Source organism: Tachyglossus aculeatus, chromosome 26, assembly GCF_015852505.1.
Source record: "Tachyglossus aculeatus isolate mTacAcu1 chromosome 26, mTacAcu1.pri, whole genome shotgun sequence".
In the NCBI taxonomy this organism is placed as follows: domain Eukaryota; kingdom Metazoa; phylum Chordata; class Mammalia; order Monotremata; family Tachyglossidae; genus Tachyglossus; species Tachyglossus aculeatus.
In genome coordinates, this window is record NC_052091.1 from 4906846 (window position 1) to 4934610 (window position 27765).

Sequence of the window (27765 nt, forward strand, 5' to 3'; positions counted from 1 at the left end):
ATTGAGCGGTTACTGTGTGAAGAGCACTGTACTAAGCACTTGGAAGAGTACAGTTCAAAAATAGACACGTTCCCTGCCCACAGCGAGCTCACTGTCTAGAGGATGGGGAGAGGGAGTTTCAGGCCAGAGGGAAGATGTGGGCAAGGGGTTTGTGGTGCGATAGAGGAGAACGAGGTACAGTAAGGTTGGTTTGGTAAAGTGAAATGAGTGTGTGGGCTCGATTGTTGTAGGAGATCAGAGAGATAAGGTGGTACTGGAGAGCTGATGGGAAGGAGTTTCTGTTTGATGGGAGGTGGATGAGCAAACCTTGGAAGTATTTGATGAGTAGTTGGTCCCCGCCCTAAATGCAACTCATAGTCTAACATGGAGGGAGAATGGGTATATAATCCCCATTTCACAGATGAGGAAACAGAGGCACAGAGAAACCAAGTGACTTGTCCGGGGTCCTACAGCCGTCAAGTGAGAAGCTTCATGGCCTAGTAGCTAGAGTTTGGGCCTGAGAGGCTGAAGGACGTGGTTCCAATCCCGGCTCTGCAGCTTGTCAGCTGCAGGACCCTGGGCAAGTCACTTAACTTCCCTGGGCCTCAGTTCCCTCATTTGTAAAATGGGTGTTAAGACTGAATCCTATGCAGGACAGGGACTGTGTCCAACCTGATTAACTTGTATCTACCTCTGTGTTTATTACGTTGTGGTATTTGGGAGAAGCAGCGTGGCTCAGTGGAAAGAACAAGGGCTTTGGAGTCAGAGGCCATGGGTTCAAATCCCGGTTCCGCCAACTGTCAGCTGTGTGACTTTGGGCAAGTCACTTCACTTCTCTGGGCCTCAGTTACTCATCTGTAAAATGGGGATTAAAACTGTGAGCTCCCTGTGGGACAACCTGATCACTTTGTAACCTCCCCAGAGCTTAGAACAGTGCTTTGCACATAGTAAGCACTTAGTAAATGCCATTATTATTATTACAGCCCCTGCCACATAATAAGTGCTTAAGAAATGCCATAAAAAGGGGCAGATGTGGAGGCGTTTCCCTGAATCTTTCCAATGGGTTCCGCCATCCCAGCTGTGAGCTCTACTGAGCCGGTGCCCCCCCAAAAGCCCGGCCCAAGGGGCCAGGCAGCCACTGTAGTAACCTCTCCCGGAACTCCTGGCTCAGCCACGTGTAGAGTAGCGGGTTGAAGCAGCTGTTAAGGTAGATCAGGCAGATGGCCAAGGCCGCCAGCGGGGCCGGCAGTGGGGACCGCCCTTCCGGGAAGGGTCTGAGCTGGAGCAGCCAGATCAGGTGGAGGGGGAACCAGCAGAGGAAGAACATGGCCATGATGAGCATGAGGACGTGGAGGGACAAGTTGGATAGCAGCCGCTGCTTGTGTTTAAGCCGGACAATGACGAGGCGGAAGCAGGCCCCGATGACGGCCAGGGGCACCACGTAGCTGACCACGAAACGGCTAATCACTAGGGCAGGGGTCTGCTGCCCAATGAGATCCAGCCATTCCTGGGTGCTCGGCCTGCTCTCGTGCCCTGGGTCGGATTGGTTTGCTGAAGGGGGGCTCATGGCTCTGTTCACCAGGCCAGGGAGGGTGAACCCCAAGGCCAGAAGCCAGGCCCCGCCAACCACCAGGGCCGCCCGCTGTGGGGTACGGTGGTTCCAGGTCCAGACGGGCCAGAGCACGGACACCAAGCGGTAGACAGAGATGAGGGTGAGCAGGAAGGTCCTGGTGTAGAGGTTGAAGTCGGTGAAGATGCCGAGGAACACGTGGAGCTGGCGGCCTGAAGGCCAGCGGGGGCCCAGGGCCAGGACGGCCACACTGAGTGGCAGGAAGGTGGTGCAGATGAAGTCGAGCGCAGCCAGGTTGAGGAACAAGATGCGGGTGACCAGGCTGGGCAGGTGGAAGCAGCCACCCAGAGGACCAGGCCATTGCCAGCCATGCCCAGCGGGCAGCTTATGGACAGGACGGCCAAGCCCAGGAAGTGCGGGATGGAGTCGGCCATGTGAGGCTGGATGACGTGGGGGCGGAGGGAGACCAGGGCGGGGTCCTCATTCTGGAACACATAGTATCCTGCGTTCTTCTCTTCCTCCCACCAGCCTCCTCCTCTCTCTCTGAACCCGATGCCTGGCCCCCATCCTCCTACTCCCCCATTGAGACCTTACCCCTTGGATACCCTTCCTCCCCAGCATGATGGTCACCCCTGACTGTCAACCCCAGGCCTCCCACCCACTCTGGGCCCCAGGCCATCCTGACCACCCCCCCTCTTTCTGCTCCCCGGTCACCCCCAGATGTCACTCACCAGTTGGGACAGTCTCTCTGGGGGCTGGAGCTTCGTGGTGAGGGATTGCGGGGGTCCCTGCAGGAGGAGGTTGGGGCTGGGGAAGCAGGGTGAGGGTGGGGATTTATGGGTGGAGGCGGTTCCCGGGGTGGCAGGACAGGAAGGGGCTTCAGTAAGAGGAACTTAGGACTGAGGGACTGCATAATTGTTGACTCACTGGGGGAAATCGGGAAGTGGGAAGGAACGGCTGAGTGCGGGGCTCCCCTTCCCCCCACCCGGAGGACTGTGGGGGGCAGGAGGAACCTCTCTGGAAGGAGCGGTAGGAGTCCGGAGCTCCAGCCCAGTCCCTGCTGAGGGGGCATCCCTAACTGCACCCCCTAACTGTACCCTGCTCTTGACTTGACCCCTTCTGAATTCTTCATCATGCAATGCCTCCCAACTGGGCCCTCATTTCCCTCAAAATTCACCAGATTTCAGCCTTCCCAATCCCCCTAAAATCTATTCTCCTCTAACAGACTTTCCTAGTTAATTTCCAATATCCCAGGTTTTTTTAAGGTATAACAATAATAACTATGGCATTTGTTAAACACTTACTATATACCAGACATTGTACTAAGTGCTGGGGTGGATACACTTATCCTCTGTGTGACTTTGGGCAAGTCACTTAACTTCTCTGTGCCTCAGTTACCTCATCTGTAAAATGAGGATTAAGACTGTGAGCCCCATGTGGGACAACCTGATTACCTTGTATTCCCCCCCAGTGCTTAGAACAGTGCTTGGCACATAGTAAGTGCTTAACAAATGCCATCATTATTATTATTACAAGCAAATCAAATTGGACACAGTCCCTGACCCACATGAGGCTCAAGTCTTAATCCCCATTTTACAGATGAGGCAACTGAGGCGCAGAGAAGTTAAATGATTTGCCGTAGGTCACACAACAGACAAGTGCTGGAGGTGGGATTAGAATCCACATCCTTCTGACTCCCAGGCTCCCAAGCCCGTGCTCTATCCACCAGGCCATGCTGCTTTTCAATTTGCTAAGCATCTACTCTGTGCTAGGCACTGTACTAAGCACTGAGGTACATATAAGCTAATCGGTTTGGACACAGTCTATGTCCCAGCTGAGGCTCACTGTCTAAATCACCATTTTACAGAAGAGATAACTGAGGCCCAGAGACGTGAAGTGACTTGCCCAAGGTTACACAGCAGACACATGGAGGACCTGATATTTAGAATACAAGTCCTTCTGACCCTCCAACCCTTAATCTATCCACTAGGCCATACTGCTCCTCCTGTATCGACATCATCCACACCTATCACTTATGTATTCATTAATGCCCAGGGGACAAGGCACCTGGGTACTAATCCTGGCTCGGCCACTTCCCTGCTGTGTGACCTCAGGCAAGTTACTTAACTTCTCTGTGCCTCAGTTCTCCTCATCTGTAAAATGGGGATTCAATACCTGTTCTCCCTCTACCTTAGACAGTGAGCCCTGTATGAGGACAGAAACTGTGTCTAATGCGACTGTATCTAACCCAGCCCATATCTCAGAACTTGGCACCTAATAAGCACTTAACAAATACCATAATTAATAATACCCATTCTCAACACCTGTGAATAAATATCTCTGATATTTATGATATTTATGATTAAAATCATTTATTTTGATACCTTCATTTGTAAACATTTTCTTTTCTTCCTCTCCCATTAGAGTGGAAGCTCCTTGTAGGCATGGAAAAGGTCTGCTGCTTTGGTGGTATTTCGCTAACCACTCAGTACAGTGCATGGTACTAAGTAGGTGCTCAATGAATCCCATTATTTCTGCTACGACAACAACAACCAGAGAGTTCGGTGTCAGACCGGTGGTACATCCAGCTCAGAATTCTGCCTTTGATGATTTAACATGGACTTAACATGTCTAAAACCGAACTGCCTAACTTCCCACGCAGATCCTTTCTTCCCCCTCACGTTTTGTAGACATCACCACCACCCTTCCTGCCACACAAGCCTGGAACCTTGGTGTTATTCTTGACTCCTCTCTCTCATTCAACCCATGTATTTCATCCATTGCCAAATCTTGTCAGTTCATCCTTGTCAATTTTGCCAAAATCTCTCCTGTTCTCTCCATCCAAGCTGCTATCATGTTAATCCAAGCACTTATCCTACCCTGCCTTGATTTCTGTATCAGCCTCCTTGCTACCTTCCTGCCTCCTGGCTTTCCCCACTCCAGTCCATACTTCACTCTGCTGCCCGGATCATTTTTCTACAAAAACTTTCAGTCCATATTTCCCGACTCGTCAAGAACATCCAGTGGTTGCCCATCCACCTCCACATCAAACAAAAACTCCTTGCCATCGGCTTTAAAGCACTTAATCACCTTGCCCCCTCCTACCTCACCTCACTCCTTTTGTACTACAACCCAGCCCACACACTCTACTCCTCTAGTGCCAAACTACTCTCTGTACCTCAATCTCATCTATCTCACTATCAACCTGTTGCCCACATCCTGCCTCTGGTCTGGAATGCTATGTTTTCATATCCAACAGACAATTACTCTCTCCACCTTCAAAGCCTTATTGAAGACTCATCTTCTCCAAGAGGTCTTCCCTGACTAAGCCCTCATTTACTCTTTTCCCACTTCCTTTTACCTTTCCCTGACTTGCTCCCTTTATTCACCGCCTCCCCCCAGCCCCACGGCATTTATTTGCATATCTGTAATTTATTGATTTATATTAAGGTCTGACTCCCCCCTAGACTGTAAATCCACTGTGGGAAGGGACTGTCTATTATACTGTTGTGTTGCACTCTCCCAAGCTCTTAGTACAGTAAGCCATCAATAAATACGATTGATTGATTGATTGAATGATGAGGACAGATGTTTGGGGGAACATTGTGAACCTTGAAACCCATCTGTATGGTGATGGATTCCCCATCTAAAGCCCCATCCCCATCTAAAGCCTCTAACTTTCCCCTCAAGTGACTCAGACTGGACCACACTAGAGTGGAAGAAGTCAAGTGGACATGGTGATTGCCCTTGAGGTTTTCACCCAGAGTCTTTGGGATTTATCCAGGTCACGGATTCTCCAAACCCTCCTGAGCAAGGGCAAACTGAATCCTGGACCGGGGTGAGGAGAAGTGAGTTTGAATCCACTCGGTGCCACTCACTCGTTTGGGCCCTGTGTTGAGTTGCTCAGTCTTTGGTTCCCTGAGAAATGGGCATAAGTGGGTGTAGAAATTTTCGTCTCCCACTGACCCAGATTTCTAACGACTCTTGCTATCCTCTTCCCTGGCCTTTGGGAATCCTTCCTTTCCCCTTCTGAGGAGCCGGACCCCAATCAATCAATCAATCAATTGCATTTATTGAGTGCTTACTATGTGCAGAGCACTGTACTAATACTTGGGAGAGTATAATTTAACAGAGTTGGTAAACACGTTCCCTGCTCCTAAGGAATTTATAGTCTAGAGGAATGTATTCCCCCAGTGCACAACTTGGGTTGAGGGAGAATAGAAGGAAGAAAAAGAAATAGAGAAACACCAAACTTCAGCCATATGGGGTGGCGGCGGGAGGGATATTTTGAATGAAAATTGTCAACAAGCAAATAGAATACAGACTGTTCCCCATCACCCAAGGATTCTCTGCTACTAATGTTAGAGAAGCAGCGTGGCTCAGTGGAAAGAGCACGGGCTTTGGAGCCAGAGGTCATGGGTTCAAATCTCAGCTCTGCCAATTGTCAGCTGTGTGACTTTGGGCAAGTCACTTAACTTCTCTGTGCCTCAGTTACCTCATCTGTAAAATGGGGATGAAGACTGTGAGCCCCCCGTGGAACAACCTGATCACCTTGTAACCTCCCCAGCGTTGGGGGGAGATGGGGAGATAACTGGAGGGAGCCGTGGGGTCAAAGGAGTGGTTTTTTTTAGGAGAGAGGAGATATGGCCTGCTAAAAAACAGTGGGAAAGAAGCTATTGGAGAGTGAACAGTTTACGATGGAAGTTAGGGAGGAAAGGAAAGAGGGGACAAGTGTTTTGATGAAGTGCAAAGAATGGGGTCAGATGCGCAGGTGGAGGGGGTGGATTTAGAGAGAAGGCAGAAGATTTCCTCTAGAGATAGTGCTGGGAAAGATGGGAGAGTTGAAGAAGGGGAAGGACTGGAGATATTTTCAGGAGATCATGCCTGATAGTGTCAATTTTGTTGATGAATTAGGTGGCCAGGTCAGTGGGGGCAAGGGATGTGGAAGTGGGGGTGGGGGAGACAGGGGACCTGAGGTTGGAGTTAAATGCCTGGAACAAGTGGCACCGGGGGGTTCAAATCCCAGCTCCACCAACTGTCAGCTGTGTGACTTTGGACAAGTCACTTAACTTCTCTGTGCCTCAGTTACCTCATCTGTAAAATGGGGATTAAGACTGCGAGCCCCCTGTGGGACAACCTGATCACCTTGTAACCTCCCCAGCGCTTAGAATAGTGCTTTGCACATAGTAAGTGCTTAATAAATGCCATTATTATTATTATTATTATTACAAGTCCATCAGGTTGGACACAGTCCCTGCCCCACATGGGGCTCCCAGTCCTAATCCCCATTTTACAGATGAGGCAACTAAGTCAAGGAGGAGTGAAGTAACTTGCCCAAGGTCACACAGCAGACAAGTTGCGGGGCCGGGATTAGAACCCACGTCCTATGACTCCCAAGCCTGCACTCTTGCCACTGGGCTATGCTGCTTCTCTGGAAGGATGTGGGCGAGGGGTTGGTGGAGGGATAGATGAGATCGTGGTAGTTAGAACAGGTTGGTGTTAGAGGAGTTGGAGTGTGCAGATTGGGTTGTAATAGGAAAACAGTGAGGTTTGGAGGGAAAGAGCTAACTGAGGGTCTTAAAACTGATGATGAGGAGTTTCTGTGGAATGTGGAGATTGTCACTGGAGGTTTCTGAGAGGGCAGCGGGGCCTAATGGAAAGAACAGGAGACTAAGAAGCAGGAAACCTGGTTCCAGCTCTACCACTGGCCTCCTATGGGACCTTGGGAAAGTTGCACAATCTCTATATCTGTTTCCTCATCACTAAAATGGAGATAAGATAGCTACCTCTTAGACCATGAGCTCTATGGAAGGCGGGGCTGGGGGGGCGGGCGGTAGGGCAGTCAGGCTCAGGCTCTACTGATTATCTTATACCCAGCTTCCGTTCCCTTAATTCCACAGAAACTGGACTCTCAAATGTCACTAATGATCTACCTCTTGTCAAATCCAACGGCCTCTACCCCAGCCTAATCCTCCTCGACCTCTCAGCTATTTTTGATACTGTGGACCACACCTTTCTTCTAGAGACGTTATCCAACCTTGACTTCACTGACGCTGTCCTTTCCTGGTTCTCCTCTTATCTCTCTGGCCATTCATTCTCGGTCTCCTTTGTGGACTCCTCCTCTGCCTCCCATCTCCTTATAATAATAATAATAATGATGGCATTTGTTAAGCGCTTACTATGTGCAGAGCACTGTTCTAAGCACTGGGGGGGATACAAGGTGATCAAGTTGTCCCACGTGGGGCTCACAGTCATCGTCCCAATTTTACTGTGGGGTCCCTTGAGGTTCAGTTCTGAGCCTCCTTTTATTCTCCATCTTCACCCACTCCCTTGGAGAACTCATATGCTCCCCCGGCTTCAACTACCAACTTTATGTGGATGATACCCCAATCTACATCTCCAGCCCTGATCTCTCTCCCTCTTTGCAGTCTCGCATTTCTTCTTGCCTTCAAGACATCTCAACTTGGATGTCCTCTGGTCACCTCAAGCTTAACATGTCCAAAACAGAACTCCTTATCTTCCCACCCAAGCCCTGTCCTATCCCTGACTTTCCCATCATTGTAGATAGCACCACCATGATGATGATGGCAATTGTTAAGCGCTTACTATGTGCAAAGCACTGTTCTAAGCGCTGTGGAGGATACAAGGTGATCAGGTTGTCCCATGAGGGGCTCACAGTCTTCATCCCCATTTTACAGATGAGGGAACTGAGGCACAGCGAAGTTAAGTGACTTGCCCAAGGTCACACAGCTGACAATTGGCAGCATGGCTCAGTGGAAAGAGCACGGGCTTTGGAGTCAGAGGTCATGGGTTCAAATCTTGGCTCTGCCAACTGTCAGCTGTGTGACTTTGGGCAAGTCACTTCACTTCTCTCTGCCTCAGTTACTTCATCTGTAAAATGGAGATGAAAACTGTGAGCCCCCCGTGGGACAACCTGATCACCTTGTAACCTCCCCAACACTTAGAACAGTGCTTGGCACATAGTAAGTGCTTAACAAATACCATCATTATTATAGGGGCAGCAACAGTGCTTGGCACATAGTAACTGTTTTACAAATACCATAACTACTATTATCCAGCGCTCAGAACAGTGCTTTGCACATAGTAAGTGCTTAATAAATGCCATTATTGTTATTATTTATCATTAATTGGTGGAGCTGGGATTTGAACCCACGACCTCTGACTCATAAGCCCGTGCTCTTTCCATTGAGCCATGCTGCTTCTCTAATCCTTCCTACCATCCTTCCTACCTCTCCTCACTACTCTCCTACTACAATCCAGCCTGCACATTTTGCTCTTTTAAGGACAACCTCCTCACTGTTCCTCAATCTCATCTATCTTGCCAATGACCTCTTACCCACATCTTGCCTCTGGCCTAGAACTGCCTTCCTTAGCATATCCAACAGATAATTACTTTCTCCCTTTAAAGGCTTACTGAAGGCTCATCTCCTCCAAGAGGCCTTCCCTGACTAAATTATCATTTCCTCTTTTCCCACTCCCTTTTAAGTTGCCCTGATTTACTCCCTTTATTTACTACCTTCTCCCTAGCCCCACAGTATTTATGTACATATTCATAATTTGTTGATTTATATTAATGCCTCTCTCCCCCTTAAGACTGTAAGCTCGTTGTGAGCCGGGAATGTGTCTGTCATAACAATAATAATAATAATAATAATGATGATGATGGTATCTGTTAAGCACTTACTATGTGCAAAGCACTGTTCTAAGTGCTGGGAGGGATATAAGGTAATCAAGGTTGTCCCACGTGGAGCTCCCAGTCTTAATCCCCACTTTACAGATGAGGTAACTGAGGCCCAGAGAAGTTAAGTGACTTGCCCAAAGTCACACAACTGACAAGTGGCGGAGTCAGGTTTAGAACTCATGACCTCTGGCTCCCAAGCCCGGGCTCTTTCCACTGAGCCATGCTGCTTCTCTATTATATTGTATTGTGGTACTCTCCCAAGCACTTAGTACAGTGCCCTGCTCACAGTAAGCCATCAATAAATTCAATTTATTAGTTGACTGATGAAGACGAGTGCTTGGGGGAACAGTGTGAGCCTTGACACGCACCTGTATGGTGATGCATTCCCCAACTAAAGCCCCTAGTTTCTCCCTCAAGTGATTCAGTCTGTACCATACTAGAGTGGAAGAAGCCAAGTGGACATGGTGATTGCCCTTGAAGTTCTTATCCAGGTCATATCCGGGATTTATCCAGGTCAGGGACCCTCCAAGCCCTCCTGAGCAAGGGTGAACTGAAGCCTGGATAGGGGCAAGGAGAGGCAAGTTTGAATCCCCCCGATGCCACTCACTCATTTGGGCCCTGAACTGAGTTGCTCACTCTTTGGTTCCCCATCTGAGAAATAGGCATGAAGAGGTGTGGAGATTTTTCCCTCCTAAGGGTCCAGATTTCTAATGATCCTTGCTGTTCTCCTCCCTAGCCTTTGGGGATCCTATCTTTCCCTTTCTGGGGAGCAGGCCTCCAATCAATCAATCAATCAATTGCATTTATTGAGCACTTACTCTGAGCAGAGCACTGTACTAAGCCCTTGGGAGAGTATAATTTAACAGAGTTGGTAAGCATGTTCCCTACAAACAAACAGCCTGGGCTGAGGGAAAATAGAAGGAAGAAAAATAAATTGAAAAACAACAAATTTCACCCATATGGTGTGGGGGAGTGGGGACATTTTTATTGAAAATTGTCAGCAAGCAAGCAGAGTATTGATTGTTTCCCCATCACCTAAGGATTCTCTGATAATAATCTTGAAAGTGCACTTGGGGGGACTCTATCTGAGTTAGCCTCTCACAGTCCTGTGAAATGAACATGGGACTGAAAGGCAGGAGACCCAAATTCTGGTCCCAACATTGGCCTTGGGCAAGTCACTTATCCTCTCTGGACCTCAGTTTCCTCCTCTGTTAAATAGGAATACCTGCTCTCCCTCCCTCAGATTGTGGGCCCTGAATGGGAGGAGGAGGATGTCTGGTCTGATTTTCTTCTGTCTACTCTAGCTCTCAGCATAATGCTTGGCATAAAGTAAGCACTTAATTAGCATTGTAATTAACTATGGTAGGCGAGGTGGAAAGATGGGCAAGGGAGGAGTTGTTCTCAGGGAATCAGAGAGGAGGAGGAATCTAGGGACAAGGAATTCTGGGAGGCATTCCTAACGAGGATGGGAGGTAGGGGAGATATTGGAGGCACCTCCTCCCCGCCAAAGGATCCAGGGTATGTTGGAAGACCCTGGGTCTCAGGGTGGGGACACGACCCCGAGCGATAGGTTCTCTAAGCAATCCTCACTTTTAGAAGCAGCTTGGTGGATCTCCTGAGGGTTTCGAGGGTCCCACCATTCCCAGCCCCCCTACACGTGGGAGGCACAACGACCCAGCTCCTTGATCTTCTCCACAATCGTCGCCGCTTGGTGCCGGACATTCATTTTCGCCACGTGCACCAGCTTGTCGAAATCATCCTTGCTGTAGCCGGAAATGCGGAATGTGGGATATCTCTTATGCCACTGCTCTATGTCAGCTGGGATTCAATCAGAGACAGACCCATGGCCGTTGACCGACAGACAGCCACGGATAGAAAGCCCCCCACCACCGAGAGACAGACAGGCCCCCCACCACAGACAGACAGGAAGACACACAACCAGGGAGAGACATGCAGCCATTGAAGGACATAAAGCCATGGACAGACAGCACCATCACCATGGACAGGGGACAGACCCACCACCACAGGTGGACACACAACCACGGACAGCCAGACAAGCACGCAACCACAGAGAGACACACAGCCACGAGCAGACACCCGGCTACAGACAGGCAATACCATCATCACAGACAGACAAACATACAACCATGGTCAGAAGCCCCACCACCACAGGCAAACACACAGTCATAGATGGACACACAACCATGGACAGATGGCACCACCACCACAGACAGACAGACAGACAGTCACAGACAGACAGCCCCATCACCATGGACAAATAGAGAGACCCATCACCAGGGAGAGACATACAGCCAAGGACAGACACATAGCCACAGGCAGGCAAGATCCAAGGCCAGAGACAGACAGATCCACAGTCACAGCCATGGACAGACAGAAAGACAGAGACAAGTATGAGAAAAAGTCCCGGGGTAAACCTCGTGGCCCCTAAACTAAGTCTCCATTGGCCATGGTGGGCAAGGAACCCACATACACCATGTCTCTGACCCTTCAGGCCCTCAGTTCCAATTCCTGCTTGTCTGACTTCCCATTACAGTATTAAAATCCTTGAGGGCAGGACACTGGTATTTGGCTTCTGTTGTAACTTCCAAGCACATAGCATAGTACCCATCAATCAAATGTATTGATTTAACACTGCACTAAGCACTTGGGAGAGTACAAAAGAGTAAGTAAGCACAATTCCCACCCACAAGGATCTTACAATTTAGTGGAGGAAACAGACATCGAAATCAATTTCAAATAGGGGAAGTGGCAGGATAAAAGGTAATGTATATAAGTGCCGTGGGGATGGGGTGAGTAACAAAGTGCTTAAGGGATACCAGCCCACTTACATAGCCGATGGAGAAGGGAGAGCAAATTGGGTGGGGAGATGAGAAGTCCAGTCTGATTACTTGTATCTACCTTAGGGTTTAGAACAGTGCTTGGCACCAGTAAGTGCTTAACAAGTAGCATAATAATAATAATTATTATTATTATTAGTCAGAATAAGCTTCTTGGAGAAGATGTGATTTTAGCAGGACTTTGAAGATGGGGAGAGTTGTGGTCTCTTGGACATGAAGGGAAAGGGAGTTCTAGAGGGAGGATGTGGGCAAGGAGTCACAGGTGAGAGAGACAAAACTGAGGCAGAGTGAGTGGGATGCTTGTTAGAGGAGCAAAATGTGAGAGCTGGGTCATAATGGGAGAGGAGCGAGGTAAAGCCAAGGGAAGAGAGCTGAGGGGCTCAGCCAATACCTGCCCTCCAATCTCCCCCTCTTCCAATCTCCTACCTCTTCAGTCCCCTGCTCCCCCAGTCTCCCACCTCCCCTTCCATGTCCCCATTGTCTCCCACATCCCAATCTCTGACCCCTCCCCAAACCCACACCCTCCAGTCTTCCCATCCAATCTCCGACCCCTCCAGTTTCCCACCCCCTAGTCTCACACCCTTCAGTTTCCCTCCTCCCCCCACAAAGCTCTCTTCCCCCCGGATCTCCCACCCCCATTTCCCGGCCCTCTGCTCCACCTCCGCAGTTGTTTCTGTTGAAAAGCGGGAAATGCATGACAATTGGGGCCTGTTCCCTCTCTCCACCCTGGAAGACATAGCAGTCGGATGGCTCCTTGGCGTCTCTGTCGAGCTCTGCCTTGTTCACAGGGGGGAAAGGGATGCCGTTGGCTTGGCAGTAGTCCGAAGCGACCTTGATGGTCTGCAGGAAGACCAAGGGGATCCAGTTACCCATCAGCCCTCAGGAGGCAACTGGAAGTTTGCCCGAATCCTGAGTCCCAGGCCCAGGCTTTTTTCACAAGGCCACATTTCTTTCCTGGTTCCAGACCCGCTTGGAGGATGGTGCCACCCCCTAGCCAGGGTGAGCCAGTGCTGCCCCCCCTCATCCCCTTGTCCCGGGGTGGGCTCTTCCCCTAATACCTCAAAAGGATCCCCAGAGCTGAAGTCAAAGGACAGGATCAGATCCACGTGCCTGGCGGGGTGGAGGGCCAGGGGATATGCGCTGTTTAAGGCCAGGCCAGCATCCACCAGGTGGAGGACTTTGCGCTCGGTCACCTCTGGAGCATTGATGTCATCTGAGGACCCGCAAGTGGGACCTGATGAGTGCCAGTCCTCGCTCTACCCACCCCTATCCCCCCTGGATCCACCCTTGGGACTTTGGTTAGTCTCGGGGGGCCACTCACGACTCCTCTCTGCCTTGGGTGCCTGGATCATTTTTCTATAAAAACGTTCAGGACATGTCACCCCATTCCTCAAAAGACTTCAGTGGTTGCCCATCCACCTCTGTATCAAACAAAAACTCCTCACCATTGGCTTTAAAGCCCTCCATCACCTTGCCCCCTCCTGCCTCACCTCACTTCTCTCCTTCTACAACCCAGCCTGCACACTTTGCTTCTCTAGTGCTAACCTCACCATGCCTCGATCTCACCTGTCTCGCCACTCACCCCTGGCCCACATCTTGCCTCTGGTCTGGAACGCCCTCCCTCCTCAAATCTGACGGACAATGACTCTCCCCACTTTCAAAGCTTTATTGAAGGCCCATCTCCTCCAAGAGCCCTTCCCAGACTAAGCCCCACTTTTCCTCACCTCCCACTTTCTTCTGTGTCACCCTGACTTGCTCTCTTTGCTCTCTCCCCCCATATCCAAAGCACTTACATACATATCTGTAATTTTATTTATTTGTACTGATGTCTGTCTCCTCCACTCTAAACTGTGAACTCATTGTGGGCAGGCAATGTCACTGTTAATTGTATTATACTTTCCTAAGTGCTTACTACACTGCTCTGCACACAGTAAGTGCTCAATAAATACGACTGAAAGAAAGAATGAATGAATGAATGAATGAATGACAACCCTGGCAGGCCCCCAGAGTCTCCTTCACCAGCCAGGAAGGGTCTGGAGCTGGAGACAGGTGAGGCCCCCACACAGTCAATCTTATCACCTCCTCCAGTTCTAGGCTCTCCCCCAGGGTCGTTAACCCTCACAGGAAGCTTCTTACCCAACTTATACAGGAAGTTATTGGTGCTTCCCCAGTCCCAGTTGAGGAGGCACCGCAAGGTTTTTCTCAGGAAGGAGAAGAAAGAGGCTTCATAGCCTGGGGAAGGCAAAACATGACATCAGCTCTGCTGAGCTTGTGCCTGGGTATGTTTTCTGGTTTAAGACAGTCAAAACAACAACTGTTTCTGTGTTTCTGCACAACATAGCACCGCCAGATCTGCTAGAGGGGCTGAGGCTGGGGGACCCTGGGATTGTATCATCAGTCTGTCAATCAGTGATATTAACTGAGTGTGGAGTACTCGGGATTCAGTCATGAGTCTGGCAGGACTAAGAACTTGAGAGGAGGGATTGGTTCCAATGCCAGTGACTTAATTAATTTAATTAATGATGGCATTTGTTAAGCACTTACTATGTGCCAAGTTCTAAGAGCTGGGGAGGGATACAAGGTGATCAGGTTGTCCCACGTGGGGCTCACAGTCTTCATCCCCACTTTACAGATGAGGTAATTGAGGCTCAGAGAAGTTAAGTGACTTGCCCAAGGTCACACAGCAGTCATGTAGTGGAGCTGGAATTAGAACCCATGACCTCTGGCTCCCAAGCCCGTGATCTTTCCACTGAACCATGCTGACATTCACACTCTCATCCCTACCTGTCATGTTTCCAATCTGACTGTCCTGTGTCTACCCCAGCGCTTAGCGCAGTGCTCAGCATGAGCCCACTGTTGGGTAGGGACTGTCTCTATATGCTGCCAATTTGTACTTCCCAAGCGCTTAGTACAGTGCTCTGCACATAGTAAGCGCTCAATAAATACGATTGATGATGATGATGAAGTACTTAATAAATGCCCCAATTGTTATTATTATTGTCGTTGGCTCATAGAATGTGGTGAGCAAGTAGACTGACATGGGGTCAGCACATCGTGATGTGCACAAAAGGGACTTTTGCTAGCAGGGTCCGCTGATGGCCAAATTAGCCACAAAATAGTTTCAGCCTTGTGCCGGAACATCTCCATCGCCCAGTAGGTGGTTGCTCTGGTCTTTGCCACTCACATTAGCCAGTTATTTTCAGGATTTCTGCTGGGCCTGTCCACCTCGCAGAACGCCCTAGGGATTTAGAACAGTGCTCGGCATATAGTAAGCGCTTAACAAATGCTATTATTATTATTATTATTACTATTTCTTAGGTCAGAACCCTCCACCACTGATGGCAGAACCCCAGCAGGCAGGGCCGGGGCTAAAACCCAGATGTCCTGATTCCCAGAGCGCTTCTCCTTCCACTGGACCAACAGCAGGGCAGGAAACAGTACCAGGAAGAAACTGCTGAACAAATAACTGCTTGAACAAACAAATGTAGGCCTACATCTTCAACTCTTATGTGCACATGTATATTCAATTGTATATGTGACTATTCTAATATTTCATCCTGAAATATTCAGTCTATTCCCTATCTGATTCTCATTCCTTTTGTTCCACTATTTGAAAGTAATGTTGTCTGACAAGCCCTCATTAAAGAGTAAGATCCGTTTTTGTTTTTTAATGTTAAGCGCTTTCTAGGTGTCAGACACTTGACTGAGCAGTGGGGTAGATAAAAGATAATCAGGTTGGACCCAGTCCCTGTCTCACATGGGCCCCACAGTCTTAAAGCTCATGGGCAGGGAATGTGTCTGTTAGATTGTTATGCTGTACTCTCCAAAGTGCTTAGTACAGTGTCCTGCACACAGTAAGCACTCAATAAATAAGATGGATTGTTTAATCCCATTTTACAGATGAGGTAACTGAGACACAGAGGATTTAAGTGACTTTCCCAAGGTCACACAGCAGACAAATAGCAAAATCGGGACTATAGCGCAGGCTGTCTGAATCCCAGCCCTGTGCTCTTTCCACTAAGCCATGCTGCTTCTCTTGTTGGCACGGATCGTGGATTTTACTTCCGTTAGATTCCCCCAACTGTTTAGTACAGTGCTCTGCACACAGCTGAATCTCAATAAATTCCATACCTTCTATTTCTACCACAGGGAACAGAGCACATTAAGTTGAGTTCAATTTTTGAACTTGTTAGCGATAAAACTCTATTCTCATTTGGGGCCATTTCTGCCCTGCCCTCTTACCCCCCCAGTAAGCTTGGGGTAACATAGTTTCATAACATGGTTCTTGCGTGTCCAGTCATTCACAACCCAGAGATCTCTGGGATCAGGTCTATAGGGAAAGGAGGCAAAGAGGACTTACTTGTTTCCACGAGGGGCAGCTCAAAAATCTTCTCCACCAGCTGAGAAAGAAGTCTCTTCTTATCCTCCAAGGACATTCTGTCCCACTCCTGGATTGTCACCTCAGCTGACTTATAGGCCTCCTTAAAGGTCAGCGAAACTGTCCCAGAGTCAGAGACCACTTAGTTCTCTGGACCCCCCCTGTGGGGAGGAGGTGGGGGCAATGGAGGAGGGGGTAGAAAGGGGCCAGCCATCCCCAAGGTCTGTGGGGGGTGCAGGGGCAAAGAGGGAAGGAGAAGGGATGGAGGCAGGTCTGGATAACTAAGGAAATTGGCAGGAGCTGAGCACAGGGGACCTCAGGAGGATGAGCTCAGTTCCAGGGCCAAACCAGGCTGTTCTATTAGACTGTAAGCTCCTAGTGGGCAGGGTCCCTGTCTTGGGTTTTTCTTTTGTCTCCCAAGAGCTTAGTACAGCACATTGGAATCAATCAAACAACTGTATTTATTGATCACTTACTGTGGGCAAAGCACTATACTAAGCAGTTGGGAGAGCACAATACAGTAGGGTTGGTAAGTCCTGATCTCTGCCCTCAAGGAATTTACAGCCTAATAATAATAATAATAATAATAGTGATATTTTTAAGTGCTATGTGCCAGGCATTGTATTAAGCACCGGGGCGCATACAAGCAAATCTGTTTAGACACAGACCCTGTCCCACACAGGGCTCACAGTCTTAATCCCCATTTTACAGATGAGGTAACTGAGGCCCAGAGAAGTGAAGTGACTTGCCCAAGAGCACACAGCAGACAAGTGGTGAAGCCGGAATTAGAACCCACGACCTTCTGACTATAGAACCCATGCTCTATCCACTATGCTATGCTGCAAATTACAGTAAGGGGTTTGGCAGAATATAAGGATATGGACTTAAATGCTGCAGAACCCGGGTGGGCTCAATTATTACTACTACTACTACTGCTACCACCATTACTATTAGGGTCAAAAGTTAGGGGGGACCCCTCACCTTAGAGGCCCCCAACACGAAAACCCGAAAATCAACCCAGTTCTGGTTTCCAACAGACACCAACCAACTACAGATGTGGCATGAGGAGAATGGGTGAGCTAGTGAATAGGGTAGGCTTTAAAGAAGGAGGAAGAAGAAGGGGGGAAGGAAAAGAATGAGGAGGAGGAGGAGAAGAAGAAGAAGAAGAAGATGATGAAGAAGAAGAAGAAGAAGAAGAAGAAGAAGAAGAAGAAGAAGAAAAAGAAGAAGAAGAAGAAGAAGAAGAAGAAGAAGAAGAAGGAGGAGGAGGAGGAGGAGGAGAAGGCAGAAAAGGAGGAGGAGGTGGTGAAGGAGGAGGAGGAGGAAGAGGATGAAGAGGAGTGGGAGGAGAAGAAGGGGGAGGAGGAGGAGGGAAAGGGACTGGAATCCTCCCTTCTACCAACTCTGTTATAGTGTACCCTCCCAAGCGCTTAGTACAGCAGCAGCGTGGCTCAGTGGAAAGAGCCCGGGCTTTGGAGTCAGAGGTCATGGGTTCAAATTCCAGCTCCACCAATTGTCAGCTGTGTGACTTTGGGCAAGTCACTTAACTTCCCTGTGCCTCAGTTCCCTCACCTGTAAAATGGGGATTAAGACTGTGAGCCCCACTTGGGACAACCTGGTCACCTTGTATCCTCCCCAGCGCTTAGACCAGTGCTTTGCACATAGTAAGCGCTTAACAAATGCCATCATTCATTCATTCAAGAAGAAGAAGAAGAAAAAGCAGGAGGAGGAAGTGGAGGAGGAGAAGGAGGAGAGGAAGAGGAAGAAGAAGGAGGAGGGGGAGGAGGAGGAGGCAGAAAAGGAGGAGGAGGAGAAGGAGAAGGAGGAGGAAGAGGAAGAGGATGAAGAGGAGTAGGAGGAGAAGAAGGGGGAGGAGGGAGAGGGGAGAGGGACTGGAATCCTCCCTTCTACCAACTCTGTTATAGTGTACCCGCCCAAGTGCTTAGTACAGTGCTCTGCGCACAGTAAGCGCTCAATAAATATGATTGCCTTTACCATTCAGGCTGTCTCTCAGGCCGTTCAGAAGCAGGAGGCAGTCTTTGCCCCCCAAGTAGGCAATCTCCAAGCTGAGCAAGTCCAGGAGAATCTTTTCACAGTGATGCCCTGCAGGGAAAGACGAAGTCGACCCATGGAATTGGAGAAGAACCCCCTCTTCTGGAGTAGAGTGGGACTGCAGCAGGGGCGGGCAGAAGCCCCCAGCTTAGTGCTACTCCCACAGGCGACCAACAGGGGGAGCAGAGTGCCACCATGGTGATAATAATAATAGTAATAATAATAATAATAATGTTGGTATTTGTTAAGCGCTTACTTTCTGCCAAGCACTGTTGTAAGCGCTGGAGGGAATACAAGGGAATTAGGTTGCCCCACGTGGGGCTCACAGTCTTAATCCCCATTTTACAGATGAGGAAACTGAGGCACAGAGAAGTGAAGTGACTTGCCCAAAGTCACACAGCTGATAAGTGGCGGAGACGGGATTAGAGCCCATGACCTCTGACTCCCAAGCCCGCGCTCTTTCCACTGAGCCACGCTGCTTCTCCAGACGCTGGTGATGCGTCTGGAAAAACAAATCTGGGATTCTGCAGGTGAGGAGAAGCCCAAAGGGAGCAAAGGAGGCATCAGAGATCCTAAGGGCTGGATTTATTTTGGAATTTTATCTTTGGTCACCCTCTACAGGGTTTACAATTGGGATGCATTAAAGGAAAGGCATTTACTACTGCCCTTCTAGATCCTGGACATAGGGCTACACATAATAATAATAATAATAATAATAATAATAATAATAATAATGGCATTTATTAAGCGTTTACTATGTGCAAAGCACTGTTCTAAGCGCTGGGGAGGTTACAAGGTGACCAGGTTGTCCCACATGGGGTTCACAGTGTTCATCCCCATTTTACAGATGAGGTCACTGAGGCCCAGAGAAGTGAAGTGACTTGCCCAAAGTCACACAGCTGACAAGTGGCGGAGTCAGAATTTGAACCCACGACCTCTGACTCCAAAGCCTTTGCTCTTTCCACTGAGCCACGCTGCTTCTCAAGTTATCATATATGTAACAACAGGCAGGTGACATCATGCAATGCTGACATGTATTTCGTCCTGTAGAAGTCCCTCCAAGGCTGCCCAAATCTAGGGTGTTTATTCTGGGGGACCCCTGAACCCCCTCCCAACTCGGACCAGAGCCTACATTCCCCTCCCAAATCCCTGAGTACATGGACATCTCTTCTGGGTTATGGGATTTGGCCCTAATAGCTGAGTAGTTAGTAGTAGAGAGAGGGTACCAAACATAAAGTTTTCCAGTGCCAGACAGGGGACAGACCTGTTGGAAATTTCTCTGTCTGGTGGAAAACTAGACATATGGCTACCCCAGGGGCAAAAGAATGGAAAACAGCAAATTCCAGTGCAGTTGAGGAACATGGCCAAAGCCTGGTGGCTTTCCGGTAGTCCACACTGTTCTGAGAGGGAAAACGGTCCCAAGCAGGGGCATCTTGAAGTGTTTCACCAATCCCCAGAAGCCAAGGGACATCGCTGGAAAGAGACTGTCTCCACTAGGCCATCAGGGTTCCTTGTGATCTTACCTTCTGACATCACTCTGAACACTTTATCTTGAACCCTCCTACTTACAAGCAGGTTCTTGATCGCATCTGCAAAGAGGAAAAGAGCTCTGACAGCTGCCAGGGAAGGGGAGGGTCCTGAAGGGTCTCAGGAGGAGGGAATAAAAAATCCTCACTAACAGGGGAGAAGCAGCGTGGCTCAGTGGAAAGAGCATGGGCTTTGGAGTCAGAGGTCATGGGTTCAAATCCCTGCTCCACCAATTGTCAGCTGTGTGACTTTGGGCAAGTCACTTAACTTCTCTAGTATGTTTGGTTTTGTTCTCTGTCTCCACCTTTTAGACTGTGAGCCCACTGTTGGGTAGGGACTGTCTCTATATGTTGCCAATTTGTGCTTCCCAAGCACTTACTACAGTGCTCTGCACATAGTAAGCGCTCAATAAATACGATTGATTGATTGATTGATTGATTCTCTGTGCCTCAGTTACCTCATCTGTAAAATGGGGATTAAGACTGTACCCAATGGGTACAATTTTTGGGTCACCCACTGGATAGTGGCACAGTGTAGGCCTTTGGTCCAAAGAGATTGAGCAGTTGTCTGCGTGATAGGGTAGAGGGGTCCTTTGGTTCTAAGACCATGCTGCCAGCCTAAAGATCATAACCACGGCAGTGAGGACCACACTGGGATCTCTGGAACACGGGGTGACTTTTCTGGCCCCTTGCCAGGGTGAGCAGTGGTTAGGAGGAGAAAGTTCTACCCATCACCAGCTGGACCTAGGCTGGAGTGGTTTTCTTAAAGTGATTTTTTAAAACTGGTATTTGTTAAGCACTTACTATGTGCCAGGCACTATACTAAGTGCTTGGGTAGATTCAAGCTAATCAGGTTGGACACAGTCCATGCTCCATTTATGGCTCATGGTATTAATCCTCATTTTACAGATGAGGGAACTGAGGAATGGAGAATAATAATAATAATAATAATGGCATTTATTAAGCACTTATTATGTGCAAAGCACTGTTCTAAGCACTGGGGAGGTTACAAGGTGATCAGACTGTCCCATGGGGGGCTCACAGTCTTAATCCCCATTTTCCAGAAGAGGTAACTGAGGCACAGAGAAGTTAAGTGACTTGCCCAAAGTCACACAACTGACAAGTGGCGGGGCCAGGATTTGAACCCCTGACCTCTGACTCCAAAGCCCATGCTCTTTCCACTGAGCCATGCTGCTTCTCTGCAGAAGTCAAGCGACTTGCTCAAGAGCAACTGGCAGACAAGTGGGGGAGCCAGGTCCTCAGACTCTCAGGCCCGTGCTGTTTCCACTAGGCCACACTGCTTCTCCTGCAGACACCCTGACCGGGGGTGTGGCACCTGGGATTGAGCTGGAGTGGCATGGCCTCGGCTCTGCCTCTGCCACCCGCTGCCTTTGAGTCATCAAAAGTGGGGGTTTGGGTTAGGGTTGAGAGGTGGGGAGTTTTTAAGAGCTGAGGGAAGCTTAATTCTTTCTAGAACCCCCAAGAAGGACACCCCTCTCCCGGGCAGTACCCTCATTCCTCCTGGTAGCCCCCCAAGTGTACCTGAGATGATGTCCATTATGGTCTGGAAGTCCCCAAGAGCACTGCCGCAGAGGCCTGGGAAGAATAGGAAGAGAGGCACCAAGGAATGAGAAGCAGACTGGGCAGGTCTCAGCCTCCCTTCGGGGTGACCGTCTGGGGATCTCAGAACACTTTATGAAGGCCAGTTCATTCGTTCTTGCATCTTCCCCAAAAGGTCAGGAGGGGGACAGAGACCCCCAGACCTCAGCTAGGAAATATTACAGTCTCAGCCCCCTCTCCTGGAAGCCTTTTACTAACCCTCTGCCCGGGGTTGCGGTCCAACTGAAAAGACCCTCTGAGTTTCGGTCCAAATTGAACACCAATTAGCAATGCTGGCGTGGGGGTGCTAAGATGAGTTGCCTGAGGAAGCTGGGGGAGGCGAGGGGGAAAGGAAGCAGAGGAAGACATTACCCCCACTCCCCCCCGCCATGGCCACCTGGGGACCCCATCCTTCCTCTACCTCTCAGGTAGGACAGTTCACGCTCAGGTTTCTTTGACTCCAACTCCCTGGCCTTAAATCTGCAGCCAAAATGGTTGGTGGTGACATAGGCTCCGTGGGCGGGGAATCCAGCCGTGTGCACGGTGAACTCGAACCAGGCGTCTGGGAGGGAAGAGAGACCTAAAGGAGCATCAGCACGGCGGACACCCACCCAGAGTGGCAGGGGCGGAGGCCAGTAAGCTGGCCATTCACCATAACTGCCCTGAGGTCTGGGTCAGTGTGAGTCCGGCCAAATCTGCTTGGCTAATCAGAGGCTCTCGAAGCGACATAGGCCAGGCTTGGGAGTTCCGGGAGCTAGGTCCAGGCTCATGGGCCCAGTCACCTGGGCCTGTCCATCCTGTCCTCAGCTCTGGAAGTAACTTGATCTACACGGGAACCCGAATCAGCGGCTAGTGCCCTCCAGTTTGTTTGTTTTTTATGGTATTTGTCAAGTGCTTACTATGTGCCAGACACTGTTCTAATCACTGGGGTAGATACAAGGTAATCAGGTTGGACACAGCCCATATGGGGTTCACAATCTTAATCCCCATTTTACGGATGAGGTAACTGAGTCACAGAGAAGGGAAGTGACTTGCCCAAGGTCACACAGCACACAAGCGGTGGAGTCGGCACTAGAACCCATGTCCCTCAGACTCCCAAGCCCATATTCTAACCATTAGGCCATGTTGCTTGCGAGTCGCAACTGTAGTTCTGGGCCTGCTTGGGCACTGCCTCCATCCATGCTTCTCCTTGTGAGAAGCAGCGTGGCTCAGTGGAAAGAGCCTGGGCTCGGGAGTCAGAGGTCACGGGTTCTAATCCCGGCTCCGCCACTTGTCAGCTGTGTGACTTAGGGCAAGTCACTTAACTTCTCTGGGCCTCAGTTCCCTCATCTGTAAAATGGGGATTAAGACTGTGAGCCCCACGTAGGACAACCTTGATTAAGTTGTATCCCCCCAGTGCTTAGAACAGTGCTTGGTACATAGTAAGCGCTTAACAAGTACCAACATTATTATTATTATTATTATCCACCCAGCTGCCCCCGGAAGCTGCACTTCCTGTGGGGAGATGCAGTCAGCTCTCTGACCAGGCCCTGCTGGGGTGGAGAGGATGGGGCACAACTCATCGGTATTGCAGCTCCACTCAGGCCTTCCCTTAGCAAGCCACCCGGGGCTGCAGTGTGCTGGAGGGGAAGAGGGGAATCAGGACTGAACCCCGAGGATTAAACAGAGGAAGAGTCCAGATCGCTGAACTGCTTCATCCCCCAGCACGTGGTCTCCTCCTTTGAAGCCAGGCTACTCTGGGGGTGGCTGGAATACGGGAGCCCTGCCGGCCACCCCGCTCCACTGAGGACCCGCCCCCAGCCATATTGCCCCATCTCTTGGAACAAAACATCCCCCCTAGGGAAAATATAAATTCAGTCCCCTCCTCCGAACGCTGCTCCCCAGATGTCCCAAGCAGTTCCTCTGATGTAGGCACCCAAGGTCTTCTAACTCAACCCCTTCCCCAGCCCTGGGCGGGAAAGGGGTCCCTCAGTTCCCTCACCTGGGGCCAATTTCCTCTTCCACTGTTGCAGATAGTGTCTGTCCACTGCAGAGAAGATGGGGTATGGCACCAACCCCTTCTCGGACTGTTCTTTGATGCTGGTCAGAGGGTCATCTTGCAACTGGAGGTGTCAGGTGGGGGTGGTAGAAAGCAGAAATGTAGCAGTGGTGCCCCCAGGGCCAGGATAGAAGGATCAGGAAATTCCTAGGTTCTCACTGTGAGAGTATGGCAAAGCACAAGCTTCCTGGCCCAACCTGACTGTCCCCACCTGACCGGCCCCCAGCCCCTCTCCACCCTCAAAGATTCAGGAATCCAGGAGCCTCCTCTAAGAGGAAATGATCAGGGACAGGAGGCATCACAGCTGTTTCCCTTGGGGCTCTGTTGTTCCAAGGATGTTTGGGGATGTGTCCAGAAGGCACTCCGAGGCCCTGTCCACAGCATCCAGAAATCCTGGACCCCTTTCCCCAGTGGCATCCCGAGTCTACATCCCCTTCCTATGGTGCCATTGCCAGGAGTTTTCCCAGCTTCAGGGAAGGGGTCACCGGGTGCCATGGCCCCCACCCCCACAGGGCAGCCCCAAAAGGACTCACCATCTTGGTCTGCTCATAGACCACAAAGTAGGCCCAGAAGTCAGTAAGAGAATAGCGCTCCAAGCCTGCGGCCCATTTAGCCTTCTCCAGGGCCACATCAAGATCCCAGGAACCCTCTGTGATCCGCGAACGCATCTCAGCCTCTGCCTTCTCCAGTTCTTGGGACCAGTCTCCGTGGGCATAGAGAGAGGACATGCACCTCGGGGGTACAGAGGGAGCTGTGGGCCTCCAGCCTAACCAGAGAATGGAGGTGAAGGAGGAAAAAGAGGAGGAGTTGAGGAACCTGGGGTTTGGGCTGAGGAATACTTACCAGGTGGAGCCTGAAACACCAGAGAAGTACATGATGGAGTCAAGCAGGCCTTGGTGGGCGAGTTCTGTCAGGGTGGCCTGGCAAGCGATGGAGGCCCGCGTGCCCCCACCAGACCCCAGGACCATGATGGTTGGGATCTTGTCCTGAGGGAAGGATTGGGGGGGAGGGGGAATGACCATGAGGGGAATGCAGGGGCGATGACCCTAAAGCCAGGGCAAGGGGGTATGCTCTGGGCCCAGGGATAACTCCACAGAAGAGGGAGGGGGAAAATCAGTCAATAAGTGGTATTTAATGAGTGTTTGCTATGTGCAGAACACTGTACTAAGTGCTTGGGAGAGTACAATACAATAGAGTTGGTAAACCCGTTCCCTACCCACAGGGTGTTAACAGTCAAGAGGAGAAGACAGACAAAATAAATTACAGATTAGTAGGTAAGTGCTGTGGGGCTGAGGGTAAGGTGACTATCAACCACTTAAAGGGGACAAACCCAGTACATAAGCAACACGGAAGGGACGGGGAGTAGGGGAAATGAGGAGTTAGTTAAGGAAGACCTCTTGGAGGAAATAGGATTTTAGTAAGAAGGTGAGGAGAGTGGTAGCCTGTCATGTGTGCACTCAATAAACATGGCTGCTGCTACTGCTGCTACTACTACTACTAATAATAATAATAACAGCATTTATTAAGTGCTTACTATGTGCAAAGCACTGTTCTAAGTGCTAGGGAGGTTACAAGGTGATCAGATTGTCCCATGGGGGGCTCAAAGTCTTCATCCCCATTTTACAGATGAGGGAACTGAGGCCCAGAGAAGTGAAGTGACTTGCCCATAGTCACACAGCTGACAAGTGGTGGAGCTGGGATTTGAACCCATGACCTCTGACTCTAAAGCCCGGGCTCTTTTCACTGAGCCACTCTGCTTCTCCAACTACTACTACTACTACTACTACAACTACTACTACTACTACTGGATTTTTCCTGGGCATTTTTCAAGGAGCCCCTTTCTAAAGGACTGGCAGGTGTCAACCACAACCCTGGGGGGGTCCAGCTTCGCTTTTAAGAGGGGTGAATGACCAGTTCCCGGGGTCCTTTATGTTGGTTGTTTGGAAACAAGCAGCCATGAGCGGGAACCATGGGGAAAAAGGAGATAAGTAACAGAGTGGTGGGAGGTGAGTGGGCCAAAGAGGGGCAGGAAATCCCCCCGGTGCCAGGGTTGGGCGAGCCCACCTGCCCACCCATTCTGGCCGGGACCCCCGACCTCTCTGAGGGCAGTGCCTTCCAGTCGGGACCTGAAAAAGGAAGAGGTGGGGCAGCATTTGGCCCTGACTTGGCTCTGCCCCAGAATCCCGCTTTTATGCCAGCCTCCATACCAAGTTGCAGCCCCACTTCTTCAGGCATTCCATGATCACCCGTTGGCGGCTCCTGGTGGCTGCCCTTTCCCCCACAGATATGGCTGGGAAAATCAGGATTTCTGGACTCCTGGGGGGCCAGAGACAACCAGTTTGAAAAGGAACTGGAAAGGAAGTCGGAGTGAGGCAGACCTGCCCCCACCCCAAGCCTTGGGTGAGCCTGGCATGACTTCCCTGCTTTGAGGCAGGGGGCTGGAACAGATGACCTCTCAGGGAACACTCCAGCTCTGGAGCTCTATGGGTCTCTGATGAAGAGATGGAGCGAAGGGAAGGAATCCCGAATGTGGGGCTTGTCCAGGGGCTTGGGCTGAACGCCACCCCAGGGGCATCGCCCAATGCTGCCTGCTTGGCTGTGAGCCTTTTGGGGCAGCCCCTACCGACATCCATGCCCCACCCTCCCAGGGAGAGCAGGACCCTCTGGGCCCAATAAGGCCAGAGTCTGGCCTCACTCTCACCTATCCCCACCTCAGGCCCCTCCTTACCTATTCACTTGATCCATTTCCTCTGAAGTCAGCAGTGTGTTTCCTGCCAAAGGAGCGGGCCTCCGTTCTGCTGTTCTGTCCCTGAGCTGGTGGCACCTAATAATAATTATTATTACGGTGCTTGTTAAGTGCTAACTATGCGCCAAGTACTGTTCTAAACACTGGGATAGACACAAGCTAATCAGGTTAGACCCGATCCCTGTTTCCATGGGGCTCACAATCTAAATTCCCATTTTACAGATGAGGTAAATGAGGCCTAGAGAAGTGAAGTGACTTGCCCAGTGTCACACAGCAGACATGAGATTAGAACCCATGTCCTCTGACTCCCAGGGCCATGATCTTTCCACTAGGCCACACTGCTTCTCCTAAGGTAATGCCGATCCCGGGGAGATGAGTGCATTCGTCCTCCTGACCCACTTTCCTGGGGGGAGATTCATCCAGACCTGGGCCTGGGCCTCCCACAAAGAACTCCATCATGTCCAGCAGTTAATGGGGGGATGTGACCACCTGTCCCAGGCCCGAGGGACTGCAGGGGCAACTAGATGGCTGGAAGCAGCGGCTGTGTGGCTGCCCCTTGGGAGCCCCTGGGGGACTCAGCTGACCCAGGTCCTCAGAACCTCATAAGCCCACCACTTCTCCCCCCGGGTTCAAGGTCTCCTAGAAATGACCTGACCCCTTGGGCTGAGTGAGTAGGCTCAGCCTGGCCCCCACCCCAAACCACAGTTCCCCTGGCTGATCCCTCCCCGAAACCAGGAAATGCTTACCAATGCCCAACCTGCTCCCTGCGCCCACATCCGCTGATGCCACATCTGCTCTGCTCCCTTCCAAACTTTTTCGGGGTCACCTCGGGGTGTTCTCCAGGAGGCCACGGATTTGTCTGCTAATCCTGGAACTGCCGGAAGGATGGAGGCCTAGGGACAGATGAGAAACTGAGGAGTTGGCTTCCCCCACCTCCTCAAACACCCCTGCAAGCCCCTCTATGCTATCACCATCCTCCTTCCCATCTCTACCCTTCTTACTGCCCACCCCCACCTAGCTGCCTACTTCCTAACCCAGTGAACCTCAAACTAGGGAGGATAGCTCTTCCCCGGGCTCTGGGGGTCAGCCGCCTGCCCTTTTTAAATTCCTGTGAGGTCATCGGAGGGGAGAGGGAGGGACTCCCTGGGTACCCCAGTCCTGGTTTGGACCCCCTCTTTCCCAGGTCCCTGGAGATCATCAGAGTCCCAGACAGTTTTGGGGGTGGGACACCAGGGGAGTCAACAAACCAGGGGTCCCCAAGCTGAGCCCCATCTCTCCTTACCTCATAATCCCAGAACCCTGCTCTGATCCCCCGAG

At 50.5% G+C, this 27765-nt stretch overlaps 2 protein-coding genes across 2 annotated transcripts; both read right to left on the reverse strand.

Annotated features, from left to right (window-relative positions):
- Positions 1-970: 970 nt before the first annotated feature.
- LOC119946142 (N-formyl peptide receptor 2-like) lies at positions 971-2359 on the reverse strand. Its single transcript, XM_038767572.1, is given in 3 exon segments — positions 971-1887; positions 1890-2034; positions 2281-2359. Coding segments are annotated over 2 exon segments (915 nt in total). The 5' UTR covers positions 1984-2034; positions 2281-2359; the 3' UTR covers positions 971-1066.
- An 8278-nt stretch (positions 2360-10637) lies between these two features.
- PLA2G4C (phospholipase A2 group IVC) lies at positions 10638-26447 on the reverse strand. Its single transcript, XM_038767320.1, has 14 exons — positions 26431-26447; positions 25910-26018; positions 24546-24688; positions 24236-24434; positions 23646-23766; positions 22086-22226; positions 21608-21661; positions 20063-20128; positions 18483-18590; positions 16470-16607; positions 14246-14341; positions 13168-13322; positions 12757-12949; positions 10638-11069 (listed from the first exon to the last, which is right to left on the reverse strand). The coding sequence occupies exons 1-14, from the start codon at positions 26445-26447 to the stop codon at positions 10903-10905; spliced, it is 1707 nt and encodes a 568-aa protein (XP_038623248.1). The 3' UTR covers positions 10638-10902.
- Positions 26448-27765: the final 1318 nt, after the last annotated feature.

Excerpts from the sequence above, each read along its gene's own strand:
- PLA2G4C (XM_038767320.1), bottom strand. Across the intron at positions 24,435-24,545 it reads GGTGTTTCAGGCTCCACCTG|GTGCATGTCCTCTCTCTATG; the intron begins GTAAGTATTCCT and ends TGTACCCCCGAG. Across the intron at positions 23,767-24,235 it reads TCTATGAGCAGACCAAGATG|TTGCAAGATGACCCTCTGAC; the intron begins GTGAGTCCTTTT and ends TGACACCTCCAG.